This window comes from Nothobranchius furzeri, chromosome 18 (genome assembly GCF_043380555.1).
Source record: "Nothobranchius furzeri strain GRZ-AD chromosome 18, NfurGRZ-RIMD1, whole genome shotgun sequence".
NCBI classification, from domain to species: domain Eukaryota; kingdom Metazoa; phylum Chordata; class Actinopteri; order Cyprinodontiformes; family Nothobranchiidae; genus Nothobranchius; species Nothobranchius furzeri.
In genome coordinates, this window is record NC_091758.1 from 40,865,614 (window position 1) to 40,888,584 (window position 22,971).

At 41.5% G+C, this 22,971-nt stretch overlaps 1 protein-coding gene across 1 annotated transcript in view; it reads left to right on the top strand.

Moving 5' to 3' along the window:
* The window catches only part of sobpa (sine oculis binding protein homolog (Drosophila) a), a 98,942-nt gene extending 78,223 nt beyond the window's left edge, over positions 1-20,719 (top strand). Inside the window, exons 8-11 of the mRNA XM_070547093.1 lie at positions 3,284-3,364; positions 4,520-4,615; positions 10,005-11,988; positions 16,153-20,719. Of these exons, the coding sequence (XP_070403194.1) occupies positions 3,284-3,364; positions 4,520-4,615; positions 10,005-11,987 (2,160 nt within the window). The 3' untranslated portion in view covers position 11,988; positions 16,153-20,719. The remainder of the gene's footprint in view (positions 1-3,283; positions 3,365-4,519; positions 4,616-10,004; positions 11,989-16,152) is intronic.
* Positions 20,720-22,971: the final 2,252 nt, after the last annotated feature.

The window sequence follows — 22,971 nt, forward strand, 5'->3', positions numbered from 1 at the left end:
CTCCTTGTTGAGCTGCAGGCCCACGCCGCCAACTCTGGAATTTGAAGAAACACATTTGCAAGACAAAAATCTCAAGAGTCACAGAGCGACCGTGGGCGTCTGAAACCTATGTGGAACATATCTCGATCACGTTTGGATCATGTCTGGAGCTTCTCTCGATAATGTCTGGAGTTTGTTTCTGTCACATTTGGAACTTGTCTTGATCATGTCAGGAGCTTGTCTCGATAATGTCTGGAGCTTGTCTCGATAATGTCTGGAGCTTGTTTCGATAATGTCTGGAGCTTGTCTCGATAATGTCTGGAGCTTGTCTCGATAATGTCTGGAGCTTGTCTCGATAATGTCTGGAGCTTGTCTCGATAATGTCTGGAGCTTGTTTCGATAATGTCTGGAGCTTGTTTCGATAATGTCTGGAGCTTGTCTCGATAATGTCTGGAGCTTGTCTCGATAATGTCTGGAGCTTGTTTCGATAATGTCTGGAGCTTGTCTCGATAATGTCTGGAGCTTGTCTCGATAATGTCTGGAGCTTGTCTCGATAATGTCTGGAGTTTGTTTCTGTCACATTTGGAACTTGTCTTGATCATGTCAGGAGCTTGTCTCGATAATGTCTGGAGCTTGTCTCGATAATGTCTGGAGCTTGTTTCGATAATGTCTGGAGCTTGTCTCGATAATGTCTGGAGCTTGTCTCGATAATGTCTGGAGCTTGTTTCTATCACGTTTGGAACTAGTCTCGATCACGTACGAATCGTGTCTGGAGCTTCTCTCAAAAATATCTGGAGCTTGTCTTGATTATGTCCGGAGCTTGTTGCTATCACATTTTAAGCTTGCTCTATCACGTTAGAAACTAGTGTCGATCACATTTGGAGCTTGTCTCGATCATGTTTTGAGCTTGTTTCTGTCACGTTTGGAACTAGTCTCGATCACGTACGAATCTTTTCTGGAGCTTCTTTCGAAAATATCTGGAGCTTGTCTTTATCACTATTGGAGTTTTTTTTTATTATGTCTGGAGCTTGTTTCTATCACTATTGGAGCGTGTCTATCACGTTTTAAACTAGTCTCGATCACGTTTGGAACTAGTCTCGATCACATACAAATCATGTCTGGAGCTTCTCTCAGAAATATCTGGAGCTTGTCTTTATCACATTTGGAGCTTGTCTCGATCATGTCAGGAGCTTGTTTCAGCTTAGGTGTGGTATGCGTTTCCTGTCTTGTAATAATGTAGTCTTGGGTGTCTTGATAGGTGCTATTAAATAAAATGTATTATCATTATTATTATTAGTAGTAGTATTATTATTCAGTGTGCAAAAAAGTGAGGACAAATTGATACGTCATTTCTTTATTTGTTGACAGAATTAACAAAAGAGAATTTGTACGATATCACCATTTGTTGGCAGTTACGTCATGTGCCCCAAAGGTTTCGTACACTCTTCAGGGTGATTCAGACAGAAAATCTGCGTATTGTCCCATAATTGTATGAGTCCATCTATTTACTAAATAAGAAGTCACAACCCCGCGATAAAGAGACTTTAGTTTTGGTTTTAGTTGCTGCTGTGTTGACGACAATGAAACATTGCTTGATGCTGTTGTAACATCTCCAAAAACTGGATTTATTTGCCAGCAGTTTCAGTCGATTGAAAAGCTCTCCTGGTAAAAAGCTGCTCGGCCTAACTTGTCTTCTCTCCTGGTGATTTATTTAACATAACAAAGTTGGGAGCAGGGAATAGCGAGGCGATTCCACTTTGTGTAAGTCAGGTTGGTTTTTTTTTTGTTCACGTCATGAAATCCCTCCCCTCAGAGACCCCAGACCTCCATCAGTGTCTTTTCCCGGGAGCTCGCTCCAGGCGTGAGGGGGCAGAGTGTCGCTTCATGTCAGCCCAGAAATGTCACATCATCTCCAACACACACACACACACACACACACACACACACACACACACACACACACACACACAGACGACCGCGCGATTTCCTTTACACGCAGCCTCTCTGCTCCTCAACCCTCTGCAGTTTACTTTGCATCCCCATCAGCTGCCACATAGGGAGGAACCTGTAAGAGAGACGAGGGCGCTTGTGCACGTATGTCTGTAAAGGTGCTTGTGGAGGCGCGGTGTGCGTGATGAAGTGTGTAAAGTGTGTGCATATTGCAGCTGAGGCTCGCTAGTACTTGGGAAGCCTTCAGGCTTTCTTTACAGCGCTTCAGGGCACAGAGAGGAAGGTGATTATCTCATAGCTGCCAGCCATTCAGCTGAAATAAAGACTAAAGTAACTCCAACTAACAAGACGTCGAGACTGGAAAAGTAAACATGAACTTGGATACCTTCTGTGTTCTTTCTTTAACTCATACTGCAGGAAGAGTGGGGAAAATGTTCCTTCATTTCTTTATTTCAGGTGTATTGTGACGATTCTAGAAAACGCCCTGCGCCGCCTTTTAAATTATTTAAACAAGATGTTATTCCACTGAGGAAAATATGTGTTGGCTTATTTTTTTTTGACTATATATATTAAAAAATAAAGACCTGTTAGTCCTTGAAGCTCTGCCTGGTCTATGTCTCTTACCAGAGTTTTAAACTAAGAGCACGATGGAGTTTTAGCAGTTTTGGTCAAATCTAAAAAAGTAAAATGCAGTCTGATGTTGCAAAGCCTTGCAGGATCCATTGGCAGTCACAGAACGACGTTTTTGCTCGGCGTTTGGTTCAAGTTTAAGTCTTAAAGTCTGAGTCGAGTCCCAAGTCTTTTGTGATTTCTTCAAATCGAATATTAGGTTGTTTGGTTCCCAGAGCGACACGCTCTAACCCCGCCTCACTATTTGAACTCTTCTGTATTAGTTTGAGTCAAAGCTGATAAATTTAGTGATTTTTCCAAAGATCCGTCCGGTTAAGGATCACCCTTACATTCTCAGCTAGCTAGGAGCTACTCAGGAGCTACCGAGGAGTGTTTCCTCCTGCATCCCAGGATGCAACATCTGGCCGTTGTGTCGGATCACATGAATACTGTGAATAAACCGAGACCACTTCCTCCAGCGGGTCTCGGTGCAGTTCTGTTGTTCTGCTCCCAGGTGAGATTCCTGTGTTCGCACCTGCTCCAAGGAATCGAACCAGGGAGGGAAACGGCCCAGGGTTGGGTTTAAACGGACTAAACATGCAGGTGTGAAAACATAAGTAGTGACTCCACACCTGTGCTTTCCGAAGCTTCTGACTAAATTAGCACGGAATCAACATTTTATTTTGTTTATAATTTAGACTGAATATTAACCGCAGTTCATGCTGTGTTGGTTTTTGGAATTTAGAAAATGCCTGGAGCGCCTTTCGTTGGGAAGAGCAAATCCCTTTGTTTTTGGCAGGTGATGGAGACGCACACACCCGTACAGGTATGTGTGTGTGTGTGTCCAAACTATCCAGGCAGCTGGTGTGATGTCTCCTCAGGACGGTTGCATCACCATCCATCCATCCATCCATCCATCCATCCATCGTGGTTCTGTCTCCTCCGCGGTGCCAACACCTCATTAGTACAATATGTAAATGATCTGGATCGAGGCCAGAGGGTCAGAGCACAAACTGGAGGCAGAACAATAGCACAATGGTGCATCTTTCTTCCTTCATGCGTGTGTGTGTGTGTGTGTGTGTGTGTGTGTGCGTGTGTGCGTGCGTGCTCTGCAGAGCATTAGTGTGTTCCCGTGGTTTCCAAATTCCTGCCCTGGATAAAGCGTGCTCACCTCTCCCGAGTCTGTGGAAACATATTGCAGGCGTTAGTGGGTCAGTGCACCAAGAGCAGCTAAATAACAAACGCTCCTGAAATCTGTGGGTTTTCCGTCGGCTGTGAAGTAGGAGAAGGAATTACCCTGACAAATCAGAGGGAGCCGGTTATGAAGACGAGCAGCTCAGACCGATAGTAGATGTTAAATCAGTGGCCCGTAGATCTACTGTTTCATTATTTCACACTAATGTGACATAACAATCCAGAATCTGTAACCCTGTAATGTCCACACCAAGAAAAAACAAGGAAACATGTTTTATTTTGAAATATTTGGGGTTATGATTCATACATACTTTAGATTTTTTTAAGCTCAGTTTCGAGTTTCAAAAAGATAAATATTGAGTCATGAAGCAACGATCACAGTGGAATATTTTACATGTGAAATCAAAATAAATTAATCAATTATTTGATTGCAGTTCCATAAAGTAAAATATTATCCTTAAATTCAACAGGCTTGGTTTTTTAGTGCAGCCTCCAACTTCCTGTTGAATTTATTTATGAACAAATCTGTTTTAAAAACCCAGAATTCAACATGGCGATCTTTTCAGAGCTTTTTAAATGTTTTTTTATTAATAAATAGTTCATTAGTCCTTAAATAAAATCTAAACGAAACTAAACATCTGCAGCCACGTCATCCTGAACATCTGCATCCTTTCACAGCCTCCATTCCTCTTTTGTTGTTCTGTTGTTTTATCATTTATTTGTTTATTTGTTGCCTCTGTTTATTTTGTCCATCCATAAAAAGAAGCCATTATCTGTCCCCCCCCAGGCGAGAGACGAAGACGGCCTCGGTGGGAAATTACCCCGGCTCGTCTTTACTCAGGACACACCCAGACTTGCCTTCAACACAAACAGCGACGTGCTTGTAAGGAACGCCAGACCCAGGCTTCTGCTTCCGTGTGTTTCCCTGCTTAAAACTGTGATTTTATCAGGTTTGACAGGATGATTCGTCACGTTTGAGTTTTTCATAACTTTATTTTGGATTATGTTTATTTGCTTTAATCATTCTCATTGTACATCACATTCAGACACCGGAGATTTATAGTTTATTTAGATCATAATTCCTTTTATTAAACGTTTTTATTCTGGACATAGAAAACGAATCAGACACAAACTAGTGAACAAAAGCTGTCGGTTTGAACATTTATCACGATAGAACCAAGACATGTTAACCAAGCCAGGGATTGGTGGAAAATAAATAAATAAAAAGGAACCATAAGTTATATTTATTTTATTTACCAGCAAAAACAAAAAATGCAGGACAACTGTACATTTATGGTAATTTTATTTGGAAAGTTTTCCATAAGTTTGACACCATCTTTGTACTTGTTTCTTATTCATTTTTGTTACTTCAGTCAAAAACGACCATATTTAATGTAATTATAACAGCAACAGCCTGGTAGGGTTTAGAAACCTTTAAACCCCTCTAGGCAAATTTACATGTTTTAAATCATTTTCTTGAGCCAGTATGTGCTAAAATGACCCTTTAGGGTTAATGAAATGTGACTCCGACTCCCACCGCCCTCTCTGGCATGAATACCGTACTTGCAACTTCAGAGTGCCGGTTCGGTCCCTGTTGTCAGTGGAGCTGACGTGCCTGGTGCTGGAGTCTGCTTCCAGCATGTTTTAGATGGTGAACACAGCTGGTTCGTTTGATTTAGTGATGAACCGCTCCTGAAGACAGGGAGACATTTCAGCAGTTAAAGAGCAAGTCACCCCCAAATCAACTTTTTTTCCCTGGTAAACTATATAAATGTGTGTCTAATCGTGCTGCAGACACGTGTCGTCAATAGTTTTGCACTTTAGTGCATTTTAGTTAAAATTTAAATTTTCTGCCTAAAACTGTCAGTGTTGTGCCGTTGTCAGGTAAAAACTCTACACTGCATTTGAATTTAAATCTGCCATCGCTATTAGCTAAGAGCTACCCTAGAAAGTTGGCTGGTACCATATGATGTCACAATGTCGTTATGAGCCTGTGTGTGTGTGTGTGTGTGTGTGTGTGTGTGTGTGTGTGTGTGTGTGTGTGTGTGTGTGTGTGTGTGTGTGTGTGTGTGTGTGTGTGTGTGTGTGTGTGTGTGTGTGTGTTTGTTAGCGGCTCCGCCCTCTCGGTCTGCTAGGCAACATTTGTTGCATTTTTCAAACAGGAAGTGGGAGTGGAGTAATACTCTGGTAGGGGGTGACTTGCTCTTTAAAGTGTTGAAAAGACGAACGCACAGCGAGGAGATAGGTTTCACTTTTGGTTTCACTAACAGACACTAGGGGGTGCTAAAAGCAAGCCAAAACTGCAAAGTGCCCCTTTAAATTAATGAGAACTACAGAAAATATATTTTATCTAATAAAAATAAAAAACAGGACACTTTTAGTGGTCGTAGGTCATCCAAAGCTCTTTCTTGGTAGATGTTTGTATTTTTTATTTAACAATGCTAAATTTATAAATTCCAGAAGAATCAGAAATAGATTAACAAAAAGTTAAACAGGAAGAAAAAAAAAACAAAATAAGGGATAAAAACAGAAATAACAAAGATCATGTTGGAGTTTTGTGATGAAAAAGCTTCTCGTGTTTATCTGTGTGATCGCAGACTCTGCGTCGGTTATCAAAAACACCACAGATCAGCAATACTGGCTCTAATTAATCACATCATGACGGGTGGGGAAGATTCATCCCCTTAGAGAAGTTACACACACGGACCCCGGTTATATCAGGGCTGGTTTGTCTGCAAGTGAAATCTGTAAAAGTAAAATCTGAGTGAAAAAGAAGAATGGAGGTTTCCAGGAAACCAGAAACAAACCTGAGGTGCACGTGATAAACCCTAAATTCTTCACTAACCTGCAGCAGCCGCTCGCTCTCTCGTCCAGATTAAACAAACGAGTTTTAAATCTGCTTTTTAGTAGATGTGCTTGAACCTGTTAACTTTTTTTTATTGCAAAATCCAATATCAGACACTGAATCAACAGTAATCTATAAACAGTTTTGCACATTTCAGCAGAAAATCAGAGGAATTGGACTTCCTGCAGAGACATTCGAGCCGTTCTGTCTCATCGTTCGTGCTGCTGAGGTTGTTTTATTCCCTTTGTGAACGTTTGCTGGGGAATACTTCACCTGGAGAAGTGAGAACGGCCTTTGTGTGTCACATTTCTAATGACTGATGGGACGGCGCTGCACGGCTCTGCTGCTCTTAGGCTTTTATCTGCAGTTTAAACTCGTCTCCATAGATTTTAATGAAGTCGGGCTCGCGGTGCTGCTAAAGCACAGGAACCGTAGATGAACTGGACATTTAGGCGGTCTAATTTAAATCATCACAAACGTACGGATGACATCACTCAGGACAAGTCTTCAAATGAAACTGTGTAAAAGTTTTACCAGGATGATGCCAACAGCAGAATAGAGAGTTTTTCCAAACCAGAGGAAAACATCTGGAGCTGTCAGGATTTGATGCAGCTTGTTGACTATTTTCAGCCTCTTCTTCATCACCTAAACTTTTGTATTTTAAAACGATAGTTCCCTCTGTCGTTTAAGCTTGTTTCTGTTCTCGTATTTTCACACGTTTTAATCCAGCTTCCTATGTCACCCAGCTATTTCATTCTGACTAGTTTTGCACTAAAGCCGGTGGTTTTCTCATCTGTGACTTCTGAGTGTCTCACAAGGTGAGAAGATGAAAGGAGGAGGAGCACCATAGCCGCTCAGGTGAACGTGCTTGTTTAGCGGCACGATAATTGTCATGCAAATGGTTAAGTTGGCCATGATGGAAATAAATGACCGTAATTACATCCAACTGCAAACATCTGTGCGCAGCGGCGAGGAGAAGAGCGTTAAAGAGAAAGCACAACTCCATTAGCGTAATGCGCGGTGAAATTTTCACTCATGGTGCAGAAAGTAGTTAAGTGCTCTCCATCTGTCTTTCTGAGTCGAGGACATTTTCACCACATTCATTATTTAAAACATCCCGGGCCTTACATGATCAAACTCAACTTGTGAGAGCACCTTTCTGACTTTTACGCGGTCACGGCTCGTTGGATCAGCCAGGCTAAACGGGAAATCCAGGAGATTTACCCCCAGTCAGTCCTTTCCTGCTGCTTCAGTCAAACGCTGTGTGAAAATGTTCATGAGGAGCAGACCTTAAACTCACGATGGTTTAGTCGTGTGACTGAAATGTACTTAGGTCCTGGTGTGAAAGTCTGAGTTGGTCTTTTAGCTGCTGTCAGACATGATTCTGCCAAACGAACCAATGTTGTTCAGCACTGTAGAAAAAAGGAGTTTATGCACCTTCCAGTTGCATCCCTCAACTTATTAACATTCAGCGGGGGGGCTAAAGGGTCCTTGTGATGGATGGATGTCGCTGAAGGGTCTGACAACTGATTAATGCCTTAATTATCTCCAGCGAGGACCTGCCACTCCTCCCGGAGCTGACAGAGTGAGCTGTGTGTGGCCTGACGAGCAACGTCGTGTTCGGGCTCGCCCACTGCTATCTGCTTTACCGGAGGTCACATTCATTTTCTTCCCAAAAGAAAAATGAGCACATTTCAGCACCCAAAAGGTGCGCAACGTTGATGAAGCAGTGCGGCAGCTTGTTTTGGGACCCGTTCCACCAGGGGGATTTACAAACTCTTAAAATGAGCCGTCACGCGTTTGGGCCGAGCTCCAGCCCAGCAGCGGCGCGCTATCATCCCAACACACTCACGTACCGCTAACCAAATCAATCATTTACTCTTTAAATCCACGCATTCATCCAGAAGCATCAGAGTTTAACTAAAACCCTTCACAGAGAGACTGACTGTATTTGATGCTTTCGGGTATGGAAGCATAAGTGTAACAAAAATCACACACGCTTCCGTATTCGGGATGAATTTGCAGCATCAATCAGAAACTTTATAAAAAGTGAACAGAAACGTTTTTAGCAGCAACAAACTACAGTTTTGTTTAGTCGATATTTAGAAAATTTGGCAATTTCTGTAAACAGAAGGAGCACTGCCAAACGTGTACTAAAATACCAAAAAATAAGTTAAAACCAGGGATACTTTAATTCAATTTAATTCAATTAAATTCAAAAATACTTTATTAATCCCAGAGGGAAATTGATTGCTGTAGTAGCTCAGAATAATAATAATAATCAAGTCATCAAAGAGTTGTTGTATATTACAATGGCTGTTGGCAGGAAGGATCTCCAGGAGCGGTCAGTGTTGCAGCCAAACTGAAGAAGCCTCTGACTGAAGACACTCTTCCGTTGTCGGACAGTCTTGTTTAAGAGAATGCTCAGGGTTGTCCATCATTTTCTTGATTCTCTGGAGAATCCTTCTTTGCATTTTCTCCTCCAGCGGTTCCGAAACTGCCGAAACTCTGGCTGAGTCCTTGAAAGGGCTTGGAGTTCCTCCATCTTGTTGGCCAGTGATCTCACATTGCCCATTATGATCGATGGAAGAGATGGTTTGAATTTCCTCTTTCTATGTCTCCGTTTAGCTCCCGCTCTGCACCCACGCTTCTTGCGTTTTAGCTCACTTGGGATTTGTGGCATCAGTTGAGGTATTATTTCAGCCTTTCCAATGTTAATCAGCTGCTCCCGATTGTAAACCAGCTTGTTGCCATGGTTACGCATCATAACAAATGCTCAAAAAGTGAAAAAAAAGCTAAAAAATAGCAGTAAAAATCCTCCAAGCTTCACAGCACCAGAAACAGAAAAGTAAAATGTCCAAAAAAATACAGTTTTTCTTGAGAAACTAGAAGAAAAAATGTCCAAGAAAAGGCTAAACTTACATATAGTCAACAGAGCTACTCCAACATGCAGCCACCCAGAGCAGCGCAGTTTACTGGTTTAAATCAAAACGACCAAATTCAGAAGGATAAATAAGGAGTCATATTCATAAGTTAACAGCTATTGAAGGCCATAAAATCTGCCGCAGATACCCGGGAGCTGTTTCTGCTAACAGGCTGGCGAACACCAAACTGAAGGACGTCGTCTGCTGTGAGACGTTGTCTCCTACAGCCCTGAGTGTCTTTAATGAACAGAAAAAGGATTTCTTCTCCACACAGGCCGTCACATGCACGCTCACACATGCACAAACCCAACACACACGTGCTTTATGTAAAAGTCTAAAATGTTTTCCCTTGAAACATCCAGAGACATATTTTATGACATCAGTTTCCTTGAATGTAACCTTTTTATTTTTAGGATTCTTCAAACCAGATTTTAATTCAAGCCAATGTGAAATCTTTACAAAGCAGCTTGAGGGGAACTGATCAGATGCGTGTTTGCTTGCAGGTGTGTGACTGGTGTAAACACATTCGCCACACAAAGGAGTACCTGGACTTTGGCGCTGGGGAGCGGAGGCTGCAGTTTTGCAGCGCCAAATGTTTGAACCAGTATAAGATGGACATTTTCTACAAGGAAACCCAGGCCGCCCTGCCCGGAGGACTTTGTAACCCCGGACTCGGGGCAGGTGGGGAGGGTAAGCCGGAGTGTGTTGGGGGGGTGCAGCTGCTGACTCCCGAGTCGTGGGGAACGCCGTTAACGGACCTTCGGCGTAAAGCTCCCTCACCAGGGGGGCATTCCAGCGCCTCTGCTTTGGCCCTGTCCACTTCTTCTGCGCCCTCCCCCTCAGATACAGCGGCTGTCTGCTCCCCTTCCTCCTCCTCTTCAGCTAAAATCCCAACACCTAGACCCCACGAAAGCCCAACCCTCCCCCCACCACCAGTTCCTACTTTGCACCCACCGGTTGGGATTCCCTCCGGTAGCCCTCCCATGGTGATGACGCCTCGAGGACCCATGTCTCTCCCTCTGTTCATGGAGCATCAAATGATGCAGCAGATCCGGCCCCCCTTCCTTCGCCCCTCTGCCCACCCAGCAGGACCCAACAGCCCATTGTCCAACCCCATCATCCCTGGAATTGGACCACCTCCTCCCCCAAGGAATCTGGGTCCAGCATCAAGTCCCATGCACAGACCTCTGCTGTCACCACACCTCCACCATTCATCTAATCCCAATCCTGGTCTGCTACCGCCTCACCCTGGTATCCCCATGCCAGGTCTCCCCCCTTTCCCCCCTATCAACATGTTACCCAATGGACCCATCCCTTTGTCCCCAATGATGAACTTTGGGATGCCATCCTTGGCCCCGTTAGTGCCCCCACCTACTCTCTTGGTCCCATATCCCATTATTGTACCCCTCCCAGTCCCAATACCGATCCCAATTCCAATCCCCTTTACCTCCAAAACTTCCAAGGACCAATCAGAGAGCAGTGGCTCTGTCCGTAGTGGTCCAGAGTGCTCTGACACGTCGTGCTCCAGGCCTCATTCACCAAACTCGTCTGGAAGTGACAAAGGGGACCATAAGAGCGAACCTCCTGGTGCTGAGTATGTTCCTCCTCTACCTTCAGAGAGGAGCAAGCTCACATTTTTAGACTTGACTGTGAAGGCCGAGGACAATTCAGCCAACCTTTGTCCAACCAGTGGTTCTGGACTGGTAGATGGTGTAATTGACTTAACGGTGGGCCAAAAGCTGGGCCACCAGCACCTTATTCAGAGGATGCTACCTGCGGTCCAGGTTAAAGTGGAGGCGGAGGCTGAATCAAGATCTCCACCTGCTGCTGAGTTGGGGAGAGAAGGGGCCATTGATGATGGAGACAAAAGCAACGCCGCAGAACTGGAAGAGATCTCACACCTTGGCTCACAGGATTCTCCAGCTGCACTTTCAAGTAAAACTCTTCCAGTGAGCCACTTAAGTCCCAGCTTTACCCGCACTCCCACTTCGTTACGGACCTTACCCTTACCCCTGCCCCAGCTCCAAGCCAACTCCACTGCTCCTTGTAACGTAATCGTCAACGGCACCACATGGCATTCGCTTCTCACTCCTCCGTTTGAGTCCTGCCCTGACCGAAAAGGAGACCAGGAGGCCGAGGATCGGCCAGCCAACGGCGATCTGGAGCACGAAGCGTTGAAGGAGAACTGTTCGGTGAGAGAACGTGAGATGGGAAAAAGGATGTCCACACAAGACGAGAAAGTGGACGCAAAAGAGGAAGGAAAGGCGGATCTGGACTCCAGCTTGGAGGAGGGTGAGCATGCCTATGCCTTACCGCTGCTGTCAGCTGGAGGTTGTGTCGTCATCCAGCCTGTGCCAAAGCCTGCTGCTGATAAAACGGCCATCTTGTCTTGCTCCATCACCGCGCCGCTGTCATCAGCTGGGAGCCCCGAGCTGGAGCCGCCACTGAAGAGGAGGTGCCTGCGAATCCGCAATCAAAACAAATGAGGTGGGTTCATCCGAGGCCACTCAACGAAAAGTCACACAGAGCTTAGCTGTCTTCTGATTTTGTAGATCCCACCGGGGCTCCAATCAAATTACCACTGGTTTCTTTCTTTTACCCTCTGCATTGTTCCGCTGATGAACTCCAAATTATTTTTACTTCATTCAAAATTCTTTAGCAGGCCTTGTGCTCTTTATGTGCAGACTCCTAATCCTCTGAAATCTTGAGTTTTTGATGTTATTGAGATTTAAAAATAAGGTTTAATCAGTTTCTCAGTGTGATGCCTAATTCAGGGGTCGATGTGATGTTGACCTCGAACAGAGAGCAAAGAAAATGAGTTACTACCACAAAATAATCAATAAAATGATCCAGTGTAAATGCGTTGGGCCTTCAAATGGGATTGTGTGTGAAGAGAGGAAGAAATCCAGCAGCGGTAAGCGCAGGGGTCAAGGCGATCTGGGAGGTTTCTTTTTTAATGAAGGGAGTCGAGCTAACGGTCCAAACTTTATCGGTAAATGACATGTTTGCAGTTTTACACCATGTATGCATTACAGTTATTTATAGTGTTACTAAAATTATAATCTGACTGTCTCTGCTTTGTTAGCATCTTGATGCTAACAGATGCTAACTAGGCTTGGGCAGTATCCATATTTTACTACCGTCTAGCTTCCTCCACCGTGGTACCACGGTGTACGGTATTACCGGGTCTAGTTTCAAAATGAAGATGTAAGTCTCAAGTGGAATTACCAAACTGACCCCACCCTTTTCCGGCTTCAACCTTAGAAGTTGTGGACTGCGACTGCTGAAAACCCGCGTCAGTGAGCACGTGGCACCGACATACGGGGTCTTTGGTGTTAGTCGTGACATCAGGGGAAGGCTGGCAGCTTATTTACACCAGAGAAGCGCGTCTCTTTTAATAACAGGCTCCAGACAGAAAGCTGCTATTTATACGGGGTGTGCGTCTTTCACTGTTTGCACAAATGACCTCATCACTGTTTACCTGCTCTCCTTGTAAGTCTGCTTCGAACCCGAAATACTCTCAAACTCACCCCTTTTAGACGCCTAGTCAGCTGGCGTGCGAGCTCTCATTTTTCTCTTTGCACTCACGTGATGACATCATGTTCATTAACTTTATGGAACATCTAAAATTTGGACAAAACATTTTAAACTAAGTAAAATCAAAAATTCGACCGCTCATCCGTTCTAAACATTAAATAACCTTTATTTATTTATTTGCTTATTTTTTAATCCTTGTCGTCTACGTGCACCGTTTTCGTGATGGTAACTGACACCGTCGCCATGTTTTAGCACCGGTGTTCTGACTGTCCGTGCTTCCTCGTCGAATTTTCCTACCAACGCGCATTTCAACAGCTGATTCAGTCTGACCAGGTTTACTGAAAATCGGTAGCTACTGTTAATTTATTTCATGAAAAAAAGTGGATAGTGTAAGAAGCAGTTTAGTCATTTCATAAAAATTAACCCCTTAGTTGCTAAAAGCATTTGAATATTCTCAGAAGTTGAACAACGACGATTTACCAACTACTTTCACCCATGTCGAGAAAGTGATTCATAAAAAAATGGACATTTGTGAGACGTTAGCTCTTACTGTTCTATTTCTCTACCTAATCCTTTATTCATGGACGTCATTTTCACTTTAGAAGTGGGGGGTATTTACAGTATGCTCTAATGGGAAACAGGCTTCAACACAAACGGTTGTTCTCTGCTTGGTCCTAGAGCTCAGCCAGTGTCAGTTTAACATAGCATAATATTGTTTTCGGATGGTAAAAAGTGCAGGCGTCAAACCTTGACTTTGGAAAAAGTGGGGGGGACATGTCCCCCCCCCCCAAAAAAAATTACGTCCATGCCTTTATTAGACAAATTAATCCACATAGAACAAATATGCTTTCCCCCAATACTTATAGTTATTTGTTTGAATGTATAATTTTGGAGATTATTATTCAACTATAATAAATTTATTATATGTATAATATAAAACTTTAGGATATTAATTTGGGACTCTTTCAGAATGACTGTAAACAATGGGAGAAATTTCTTGTTTACAGTATAATAACGATATTTTGGAAGCCATTTACAAGCTAACTGTCAGGTAAGCACGCAGCAAGCAGTAATTTAATAAATCAACTTAAATACTGTGACCCTCGATGAGTTGAAAGTAACTAGATAAGTGACGAGATTAAACGTGAACATCCACAGGTAGCGCATCTCGACTTGTAAGCAGCCCGTGACGCGATTCTCGGCCTGGCATTTCCCCAAAGTAGCACATTTCGACAGGGAGCACGGATAGTCGGAACACCGGCTGTTTACGGTAGTACCGCCCAAGCCTAGTGCTAACAATGCTAACATATGGCTAACAAGTTAGCAGAACTACGGCAGAGATAGTAATCAAATAAACACATTTTTAGTGCTAGCCCCTGCTAGAAAAACCAGCATAGCTGGTAACCAGCATAGGCGACGGTGGCACAGGAGTTAAGTGCTCGCCCCGTAATCGGAAGGTTGCAGGTTCGAGCCCCGCTCAGTCTGTCGCTGTCGTTGTGTCCTTGGGCAAGACACTTAACCCACGTTGCCTGCTGGTGGTGGTCGGAGGGACCGGTGGTGCCGGTGCTCGGCAGCCTCGCCTCTGTCAGTGCGCCCCAGGGCAGCTGTGGCTACGTCGTAGCTCATCCCCACCAGTGTGTGAATGGGTGAATGACTGATTGTGTTGTAAAGCGCCTTGGGGGGTTCCAGGACTCTAGAAGGCGCTATATCAAATACAGGCCATTTACCATTTACCGTATGTTGTGTTTTGGTGCTGGTCTAGCTTGTCCTTGCTGGTTTATGCTGGTCCACCAGCATAAACCAGCTAAACCAGCACCAAACCAGCATGGACCAGCAAAGACCAGCAAGGAAGCCATGCTGGTCTTTGCTGGTTTTTCCAGCAGGGGCTGCTTCGTTTCTCTCATAAACGCACACTGTTGTCAGACAGGAAGGGATGAGGGTTAGGTTGTGTCACTTCTAAAACAGTCCTGGTGGAAACAATCCTTAAACATAGGTCGTTTCTCAATACTTGACAAGTGTTCTTGGTCAATACAGCAGAAAGGTGGTTGTACCGAGTACAGGAGGACGAGGACGTTTGGAACAGAAGCGTAGGGCCATAGCAACAAGCGCTGCTTTATGCTAAGGTTAAAAATATGACCTGAGTTATAAATAAACTTTTTAAAATCAAAACAGATAAAACACCAACATTTTCCAGTGCAAACAGAGCTATTTAAGGCAACACTGGTTTTATTTTGTAGTGATAATTATCATCCTGAGATTGCTTGGGTTTGAATAAAAAAAAAAACACTTTTGGAAAACGGCTGTGCTCGAATACGATGATCTTTCTGCTTTGGTAACACCAACTCTCCCGCCCCACCAGCTGTGGGACACACTTAGAGCTAAATGTTGTTTAGTTGAGGAGTCAGCATAATTGTGAACAACTCTTGTGCAAAGTGACTCAGAGCTGCAGCTGTTTTAGATGCAGGAATCAACCCGGAACCAGTCCGGCTTTGAGTTACCGTTTGCAGGTAAGGTGCCGACTGCTCATACAAACAGCAGCGTTGACGCGTCTCTGAGCGGTCGAAAACATTTAAAATGTGTTTATTCTGAATAAGTCGCAGGCTCGTGGGTTTGTTAGAGATATGAATCCATCACAAACGTTTCTACGTGAGCCTGTTGCTCTGAGACGTGTTCAGGTCACACTTTTGAGCTCTAAAACCTGAACAGGAAGTCTTTAACCTCAAAGGATTTATTCAACACGTTTAATGCTAAATTTAATGATGTACTCCTCGAGGTATTAATTAAATGACACCGTTATCTTGAGCAATTTGAAGACCAATTCAGTTTGTGGTAACACGAGGCGAGTGCTCTGAATAAGATTAATTAGAGATGACAAAAGATGGGGAAAAAAAGGCTCTGCAGAGAGGAAACCTGCGTCTGAGAGGAACAGAGCCGATCTGCTGTAATCTGATAGATTGTGTTAGCGGTGAATGATACTTTTTTAATGAAATTATTGTGTTTCTACCCAAAATCTCTGAAACACTGAAGGAAAAATCTTCCTGCTTGGAAATTATTCATCCTTTTTTCTGGAGCAGCCTCGCCTCGGTCTGATTCTCCTCCCTCTCTGTTTCACAGATGGATGCTCCGGCGACCGCAGTGCCATCGGCGACTCACTCGTCTCCCCCCACCCTCTAAGTCCCTCCTCTCCGAGCGGCATCCGTCCACACGTGCACACTCACAAGTTGTTATCGGCCATCCTCACCCATCGTCCAGTCCACCAGCACCACAAATCGCCTTTGATGACTGATGAGAATGGGAGACAACAGCGTGTTCTGTATCATAGCAGAGCGGTCACGACTCTATTTTATACTGAATGGATGTTTGGGCCAGCTTGAACTGGAGACACTAAAAACCTGCTGATTCTCTTCGTTTAAAGCCTCTCAGCCCACACTGCCCCTTAGATTTAATCCATCCCCCTTTGCACTTTTAAAAGGAATCTTTGTGAAAATGAACGAAGACGTTTTCTCCGATAGAGTCAGAAATGTCGCCGTGCAGGGACCAAACTCTCCAACCTCACGTCTTCTGATGAAAGGAAATTCTAATCAAGCCTGAGTTTAGTGGATGCAAAGTGATCGAAGGACGTCTTTTATTCAGACGCTGTAGAAATGGCTCTCGATTTTTAAATTCTTTCTCCTTTGTTCAGAAAAATTTTCTATCAAATCAGTGAACTGGACACAACCTTCACCAACGACTAACCGCATGTGGGTGCAGCGTGCGTCTTCCTGCTGCTTCCATTTCCTTTTTAGGTGCAACCAGAAATTTCACCATTAACATTCTAATCACTGGAAATTTCTGCAACGCCGTGCGTGAAGCACTACAAGCTGCTGCTGATTGGGAACATTCCCAGGCTCTGAAATGTCCGGGATGGGAAAGTGGAAACTCCTGGAAAAGGGATTTTTGACTTCATCTCTAATAAACACCACGAGCTTCTGGGTTAGATTTAACTCACCAGTAAACGGCATGAAGTACACTTAATCACACAAGAATCAACAATTAGTAGAAAACTGATTAATTAATCCCCAGTTTGTACTTAGTTAATTCTCAGTAACATTTAATTAATGGCCGGTTAGAAGTGAGCGAGGAACAAATCAGACACTAATTTCTAATAAACATTAATAAATGTTCAATAGCGAAGATTATTTGAAACATTGCTTAATGCAGCTAACCACTACCAGATAAAAAACACCATTAGCTAATGTTCATTAGCATATTTAGCCTTTCTCGTAAAAAAAGAAGAATTAATTATCTATTTTCAAAATGAAATAAGTTGTTAACTAACCAGTGGATAATAACATACTAATTATGAGCTAATTAATAAAATCCGACCTAATCATTCGCTAATGACTCGTTAGCAATAAGTCGCAGTTATTTTCTTGTTTTGAACTTAACATAAATGATTAATTACCCACGGTGTTATCAGGAGTTTACACCAGGTGACTGATTAATCACCATTAATCATTAGATAAGAAACAAAAGCTGATCAGAAATTAATTATTAAGCTAAAAGCAATAAGCAACTAGCTATTTTTTCTGTTCTAGCTCAAGCTCTTATCAACGGATTTACCAAATAATAATTTATTACAAACATTTAATCAGGGTTTTATTTACTTAGTAATTTATCACTATTTAATAAAGAGCTATTTAACTAAATCTGATACCAAAATATATCACCAACTCTTTTAGAGCCTGAAATATTAATAAGAACATATTTTTTTAAACTTTACCATTTATTTTGAATATAACAACTATACAATCATCTGTTTTTATTATGCAGTTATATAACAAACTGTAATAAATAAATAAAATTGGCCCTTGCAACGTGTCAATCCTCCACAAGGGGGCAGTAGACGAACAGGTCTGGATAAGAAGGTCTGGTGAATGTACTAATCCTGATGCACCAACTGGAGGCTTTAAGGCCTGGAGTGATTTCAGATACTTAAATAAATAAGGTTAAGAATTAATCATTGGGTCATGATTAATTAGTGCTTTTCAGATCGACCATAATTAATCAGATAAATGACTAATAATTAATATTTAAGTGATATCTGACACATTTTAAGCTCTCTGATTGGTTCCTCTCTAATGACAGACTGGCCAATGATTAATCTTTACAAATGTGATCAGGAATTAATCAATAACTGATCATTTGTTCCTGTGTTAACCTTTAAAGTGTTTCTTTAGCATCAAAGTTTCTTCATGACTTTTCAGCAGTTTTTATTCCAGCCTAGATTATTTAGCGAGCCTCGTTTGCGTGGTCCAACTGGTCTAGTTTACTGTAAAGGGGAAAACCAGGAATTACAAGAATAAATAATCTAGTTTTAAAAGACAAAAACGCGCCACTTTCTTTTAAATAAAAACAGGATTTCAACTAAAGATGGGTCCCGAATTTATAGTTGCCAAAAACTAAAAGCACTTAAAAAATGTCCTTCTGTAAAAGAGGATGTGAAAATCAGTATTACTGCTTAGAAGGATGCGTACTGACTACTGGAGTCGTTCACCAAACATAAATAAGACATAAGAGACGTGCTTTTTTAGTCTGTAATGCCACAATCTGAGGCCAGTGTGTCTAAAGAGCTCAGCTGAGATTATTTAGTGTTGACCCAGAATAAGCTGTCAGTAACTTTATATGCTGGTCGTTTGTCCAACTTTAAGCACCTCGCAGCTCCTGCCGGCAGAAAGGAGCAGATGCTGTGAAATGTGGTCAGCTGCAGCTTGGTTTCATTCTCAGAGCTTGAATGTTATAATCTGGCACTATAACAATAGTTTGCACTAACAAAAAACAAGAAGAAACTTGATTCCAGAGCTTTCTCAGAGCAACAGCAACATCAGAGAGGATAATTTACCTGCACCTGATTGGTTCACCCAGCTGAGCACAGCAGCTAGTCTCAAGTTTGGCTTTTCCTGAATAGAAAATAGGAAGTGTGGTACTTTTGCACCTTTTTTTTTTTTTTTTTTTTACAAGCATTACAGCAAAATCAAACCCAAAACATTTAATTATGAGCATTACTACTTTCTGCCTAGTTGGTCATGATTAATTACCGTTTGTGACGCAGCTAAAAACAACACATTTTCTGGGTTTGGTCGACTGCAGACGATATTTTATGTTCATGGAAACGTCCTCGTCCACATCGTTTTGTGCTTTCAGAAAAACTCGCCAAAAGCATAGATGGGAGGTTGTGAAAGGTTCTGGGTTTGCGTGAACAAGGCCTTGTAGTTGTTCTCGCTAGGAAAACAAAAAGGGTGCTAACATTCTTCTGCTTCGCTCAAAGCTGAATATTTAGTTTGTGCCTAAAAGATCCAGCCAGCGTGATGTGATGCACAAACGGAGAAAATGTTTTGACACGGCCGCGGCGTTTTGGGAAAATCTTTTTACTTTAATGCCAAAAAGTAACTGCTAACTAGCTTAGCTTAGCTTAGCTTGGCATGCTGGACACCGCTAACCGAAAGCCCCCCTTAATTATTTCCGTTTATTTTTTTATGTGACAGGCAAAAGAGAGACATCTGCCTTTCTCTTTCTTTGATAAAGTTTTGTTTTCAGCAGCTTTGGTGGCTCTTACTCGACCTTACGTGAACTTTCCTTCATCTGTTTAGGGGGTCTTGTTAGCTAAACTGTTGTTATGCCTGTTGTTTTCTCCTGTTTGACACTTTTACACCACAACACACCAACTTCTGACTCGTTTTAAACCATCGCTGTTGTAAAAAGTGGTTAGAGCTTGAAGGACAACCGAGTTCATTTCTGTGAAAGCGCCTAAAACTTGTGACAAATCTCCAGCACCCCCCTTTTTGACGATGAACTGCAGGCCTGGATTATGCAATGACAACTAACTCCATGCTGATTAAAACAAATAAAAAAGCGGTCCATAGAATTATGATTAATAACATCACAACTTTCGAAAACAACAGGGACGCTGCCTTAACTCTTGCTTGTATAATCTCCGCAGTTAAGACAATGACGCTCGCTGTAACAACGTCTCTCCCTTCTTTGTATAAAATGAAATATACCAGAAACAACTTTGTTATCTTGCTAGTGTCAATGTATAGATGATCAGCTTTTTCTGTAGCTCGTATGAAATGTCACATTTTTACACACACAAAAAAAAGGAAAATCCTCCCAACTTCCCTGTTCCTAAACATCTGATCGGTTTTAGCTCATGGTGGACTGTCGGTGTCTTTGTGTACATTTTATAGTATTATTTATTGTCAACAACTTGCAAATAATAGGAACAGTGAAGATGGGCGATGTAAATGCTTTGTGAACAGTGAAATGCTTTTTTAAAATATTGAAATGGAGAAAAACTGGAGTTTTTTATTTTACCTTTTTTTTCTGACGTTGTACAATATACATAACGTGTGGCCAAAATTGCTTTTAAAATGAATCCATTTTGTGTTGTAACAGTTATTGTTTTATTCAGTAAAATGCTCATGAAGACAAATAAATATGAGGTGTGCACGCACACACACACACACACACACACACACACAAATCTGTTTCAGACATTACTGTGTAAATGTGCAAAAAACAAAATGCTAGCTTTTTGTGAGCGACATTTTGTTCTAATTTCTGCACTTTTTGAATGAAAATTTAATTTCAGAGCAAAATACGTAAATAAATGTAACCAGTGTTGTTTAACAAAACCCTTAAACTGGAAAAAGTTTTCATTTTGTTCAGTTTTTGTAATTAAATCACTTTTTATTCAAAAAGCAACATAGAGAGATGAAAGTGTTTAATGACCTTCCTACTTGGAAATTTCAGATTAAATCCGGAATGAAAAAATATCTAAAACACACTGATAAAAAAACAAAATGATGCTTTAAAACAATTTTAAAGAAGCTAAAGTTTTAAACCCCATTTAATAATGTTGAATGATTCATAGCTAACTGGGTTTCATTTAAATATTTGCAACCAATAAGTAGGAATAGTTTTAAAAAAATGCACAAATAATTTATTTTGTTATTATGAATGATAATCATTCATGTTTAGCTAGAAATCAGTAATATAATTATTTTTGTTTAAAGAAACTAATGCTGTCAGAAATGCTGTTTTTAGGTTGATAATAATAATTATAACAATTTTCAACATTAAAGAAAAAAAATTTATTCTGAAAATAATTGTAAAAAAACTTAGTTTTTTCCAGGTTTTTCCCTCCCCTGGTCACTTCTGCCATCTAGTGGTGGAAAAGCGGTACTACCTCACCAGGTTTTTTATATCAGGGACAGACAAAAAAACAGCAAAAATAAAAATAAACCAGAACAAACTGGACTTTATTTTTTTTATTATATTTTGGTAAGTAAGTACATGCTATTTCCACCAATCTGGAGAAAACAGCAAAAATGGGTCAAACATGTCTCAAGTAAACATTTAATTAAGACCAATAAACCCATGACCAGAGTCACTCAAAGAGCAAGTCACTCTAAATCAACATTTTTTTTTGCTGATAAGCTATATAAATGAGTGTCTGATCGTGCTGCAGACACGTGTAGTCAATAATTCGGCACTTTAGTGCATCTTAGTTAAAATTTAAATATTCTGCCTAAAACTGTCAGTGCTGCACCGTCATCAGGTAAAAACTCAGCACTGCATTTGAATTTAAATCTGCCGTCGCTATTGGCTAAGAGGTACACTATGATGTTAGATGGTACATTATGATGTCACAATGTCGTGAGTGTGTATATTTGTTGGCGGCTCCACCCTCTCGGTCTGCTAGGCAACAGCATTTGTTGCATTTTTCAAACAGGAAGTGGGAGTTGAGTAAGAATCTGGTAGGGGTGACTTGCTCTTTAAAGAGCAAGTCACCTCTTACAAGAAGCGTACTTCACTCCCACTTCATGTTTGAAAAATGCAACAAATGCTGTTGCCTAGCAGACCGAGAGGGTGGAGCCACTAACAAATACACACACACTCATGACATTGTGACATCATAATGTACCAGTTTACATCATAGCATACCTCTTAGCCAATAGCGGTGGCAGATTTAAATTCAAATGCAGTCAAGAGTTTTTACCTGACAACGGCACAACACTGACAGTTTCAGGCAGAAATTTTAAATTTTAACTAAAATGCACTTAAGTGCTAAACTATTGACTACACGTGTCTGCAGCACGATTAGACATGCATTTATATAGTTTATCAGAAAAAAATAGTTGATTTGGGGGTGACTTGCTCTTTAAAATGTTTTTGTGAAAACAGCACGAATTAAAAATCTTTTAATAAAAACAAACATGTTTTTTGATAGATTTTTGTTACGATTTTTTGTTTTTGGAATAATATTTTGTAGAAACAAATGGTTTGAATGGTTTTTTAAAGTCGTGTATATTTTTGAGTCGTTTCTTGTTTAGTATTAGTACTTAGTATTAGAACATTTTGAAAAAATATGCTTGATACACAAAAAAGTTAAACATTTAACACATTTTTAAGTAAAAACTCCTAAAGTCAGGCGCTTGATATGGAGGACTCTTGCTGCCAAAATAGATGTTAGCTAAATAAATAAACGAGGAAACAAAATACATATGGAAATAAAAAAATGAATGTGGGAATAAATAATTACAAAATATCTTTGTTTCATTTCCAAATATTTTTATTTTCTAATAACCTATTCTTCCTCATTTATTTGTTTATTTTGGCAGGAAGAGGGCTCCGTTGCGCTCCAAGTTCCAGAACTGCTGGTTGAACTCATCGACATATATACTGGTAATGGTAATGGTAATGAGGTAATGGTTGAACTACATTATCTCTGCTCAGAATCCCAGGATTTACCGGCGGACGAGCCAGGGGCATTCTGGGTAATTGAATCATTTAGCGCTGATGGCCGGCGTCTTTTGGAATTCTAGGGTGACAAAGGAAGGTCCCGCCTTTCTCGCCTCTGATTGGCTATTTCATTTAAGCAGCAAACCGTCT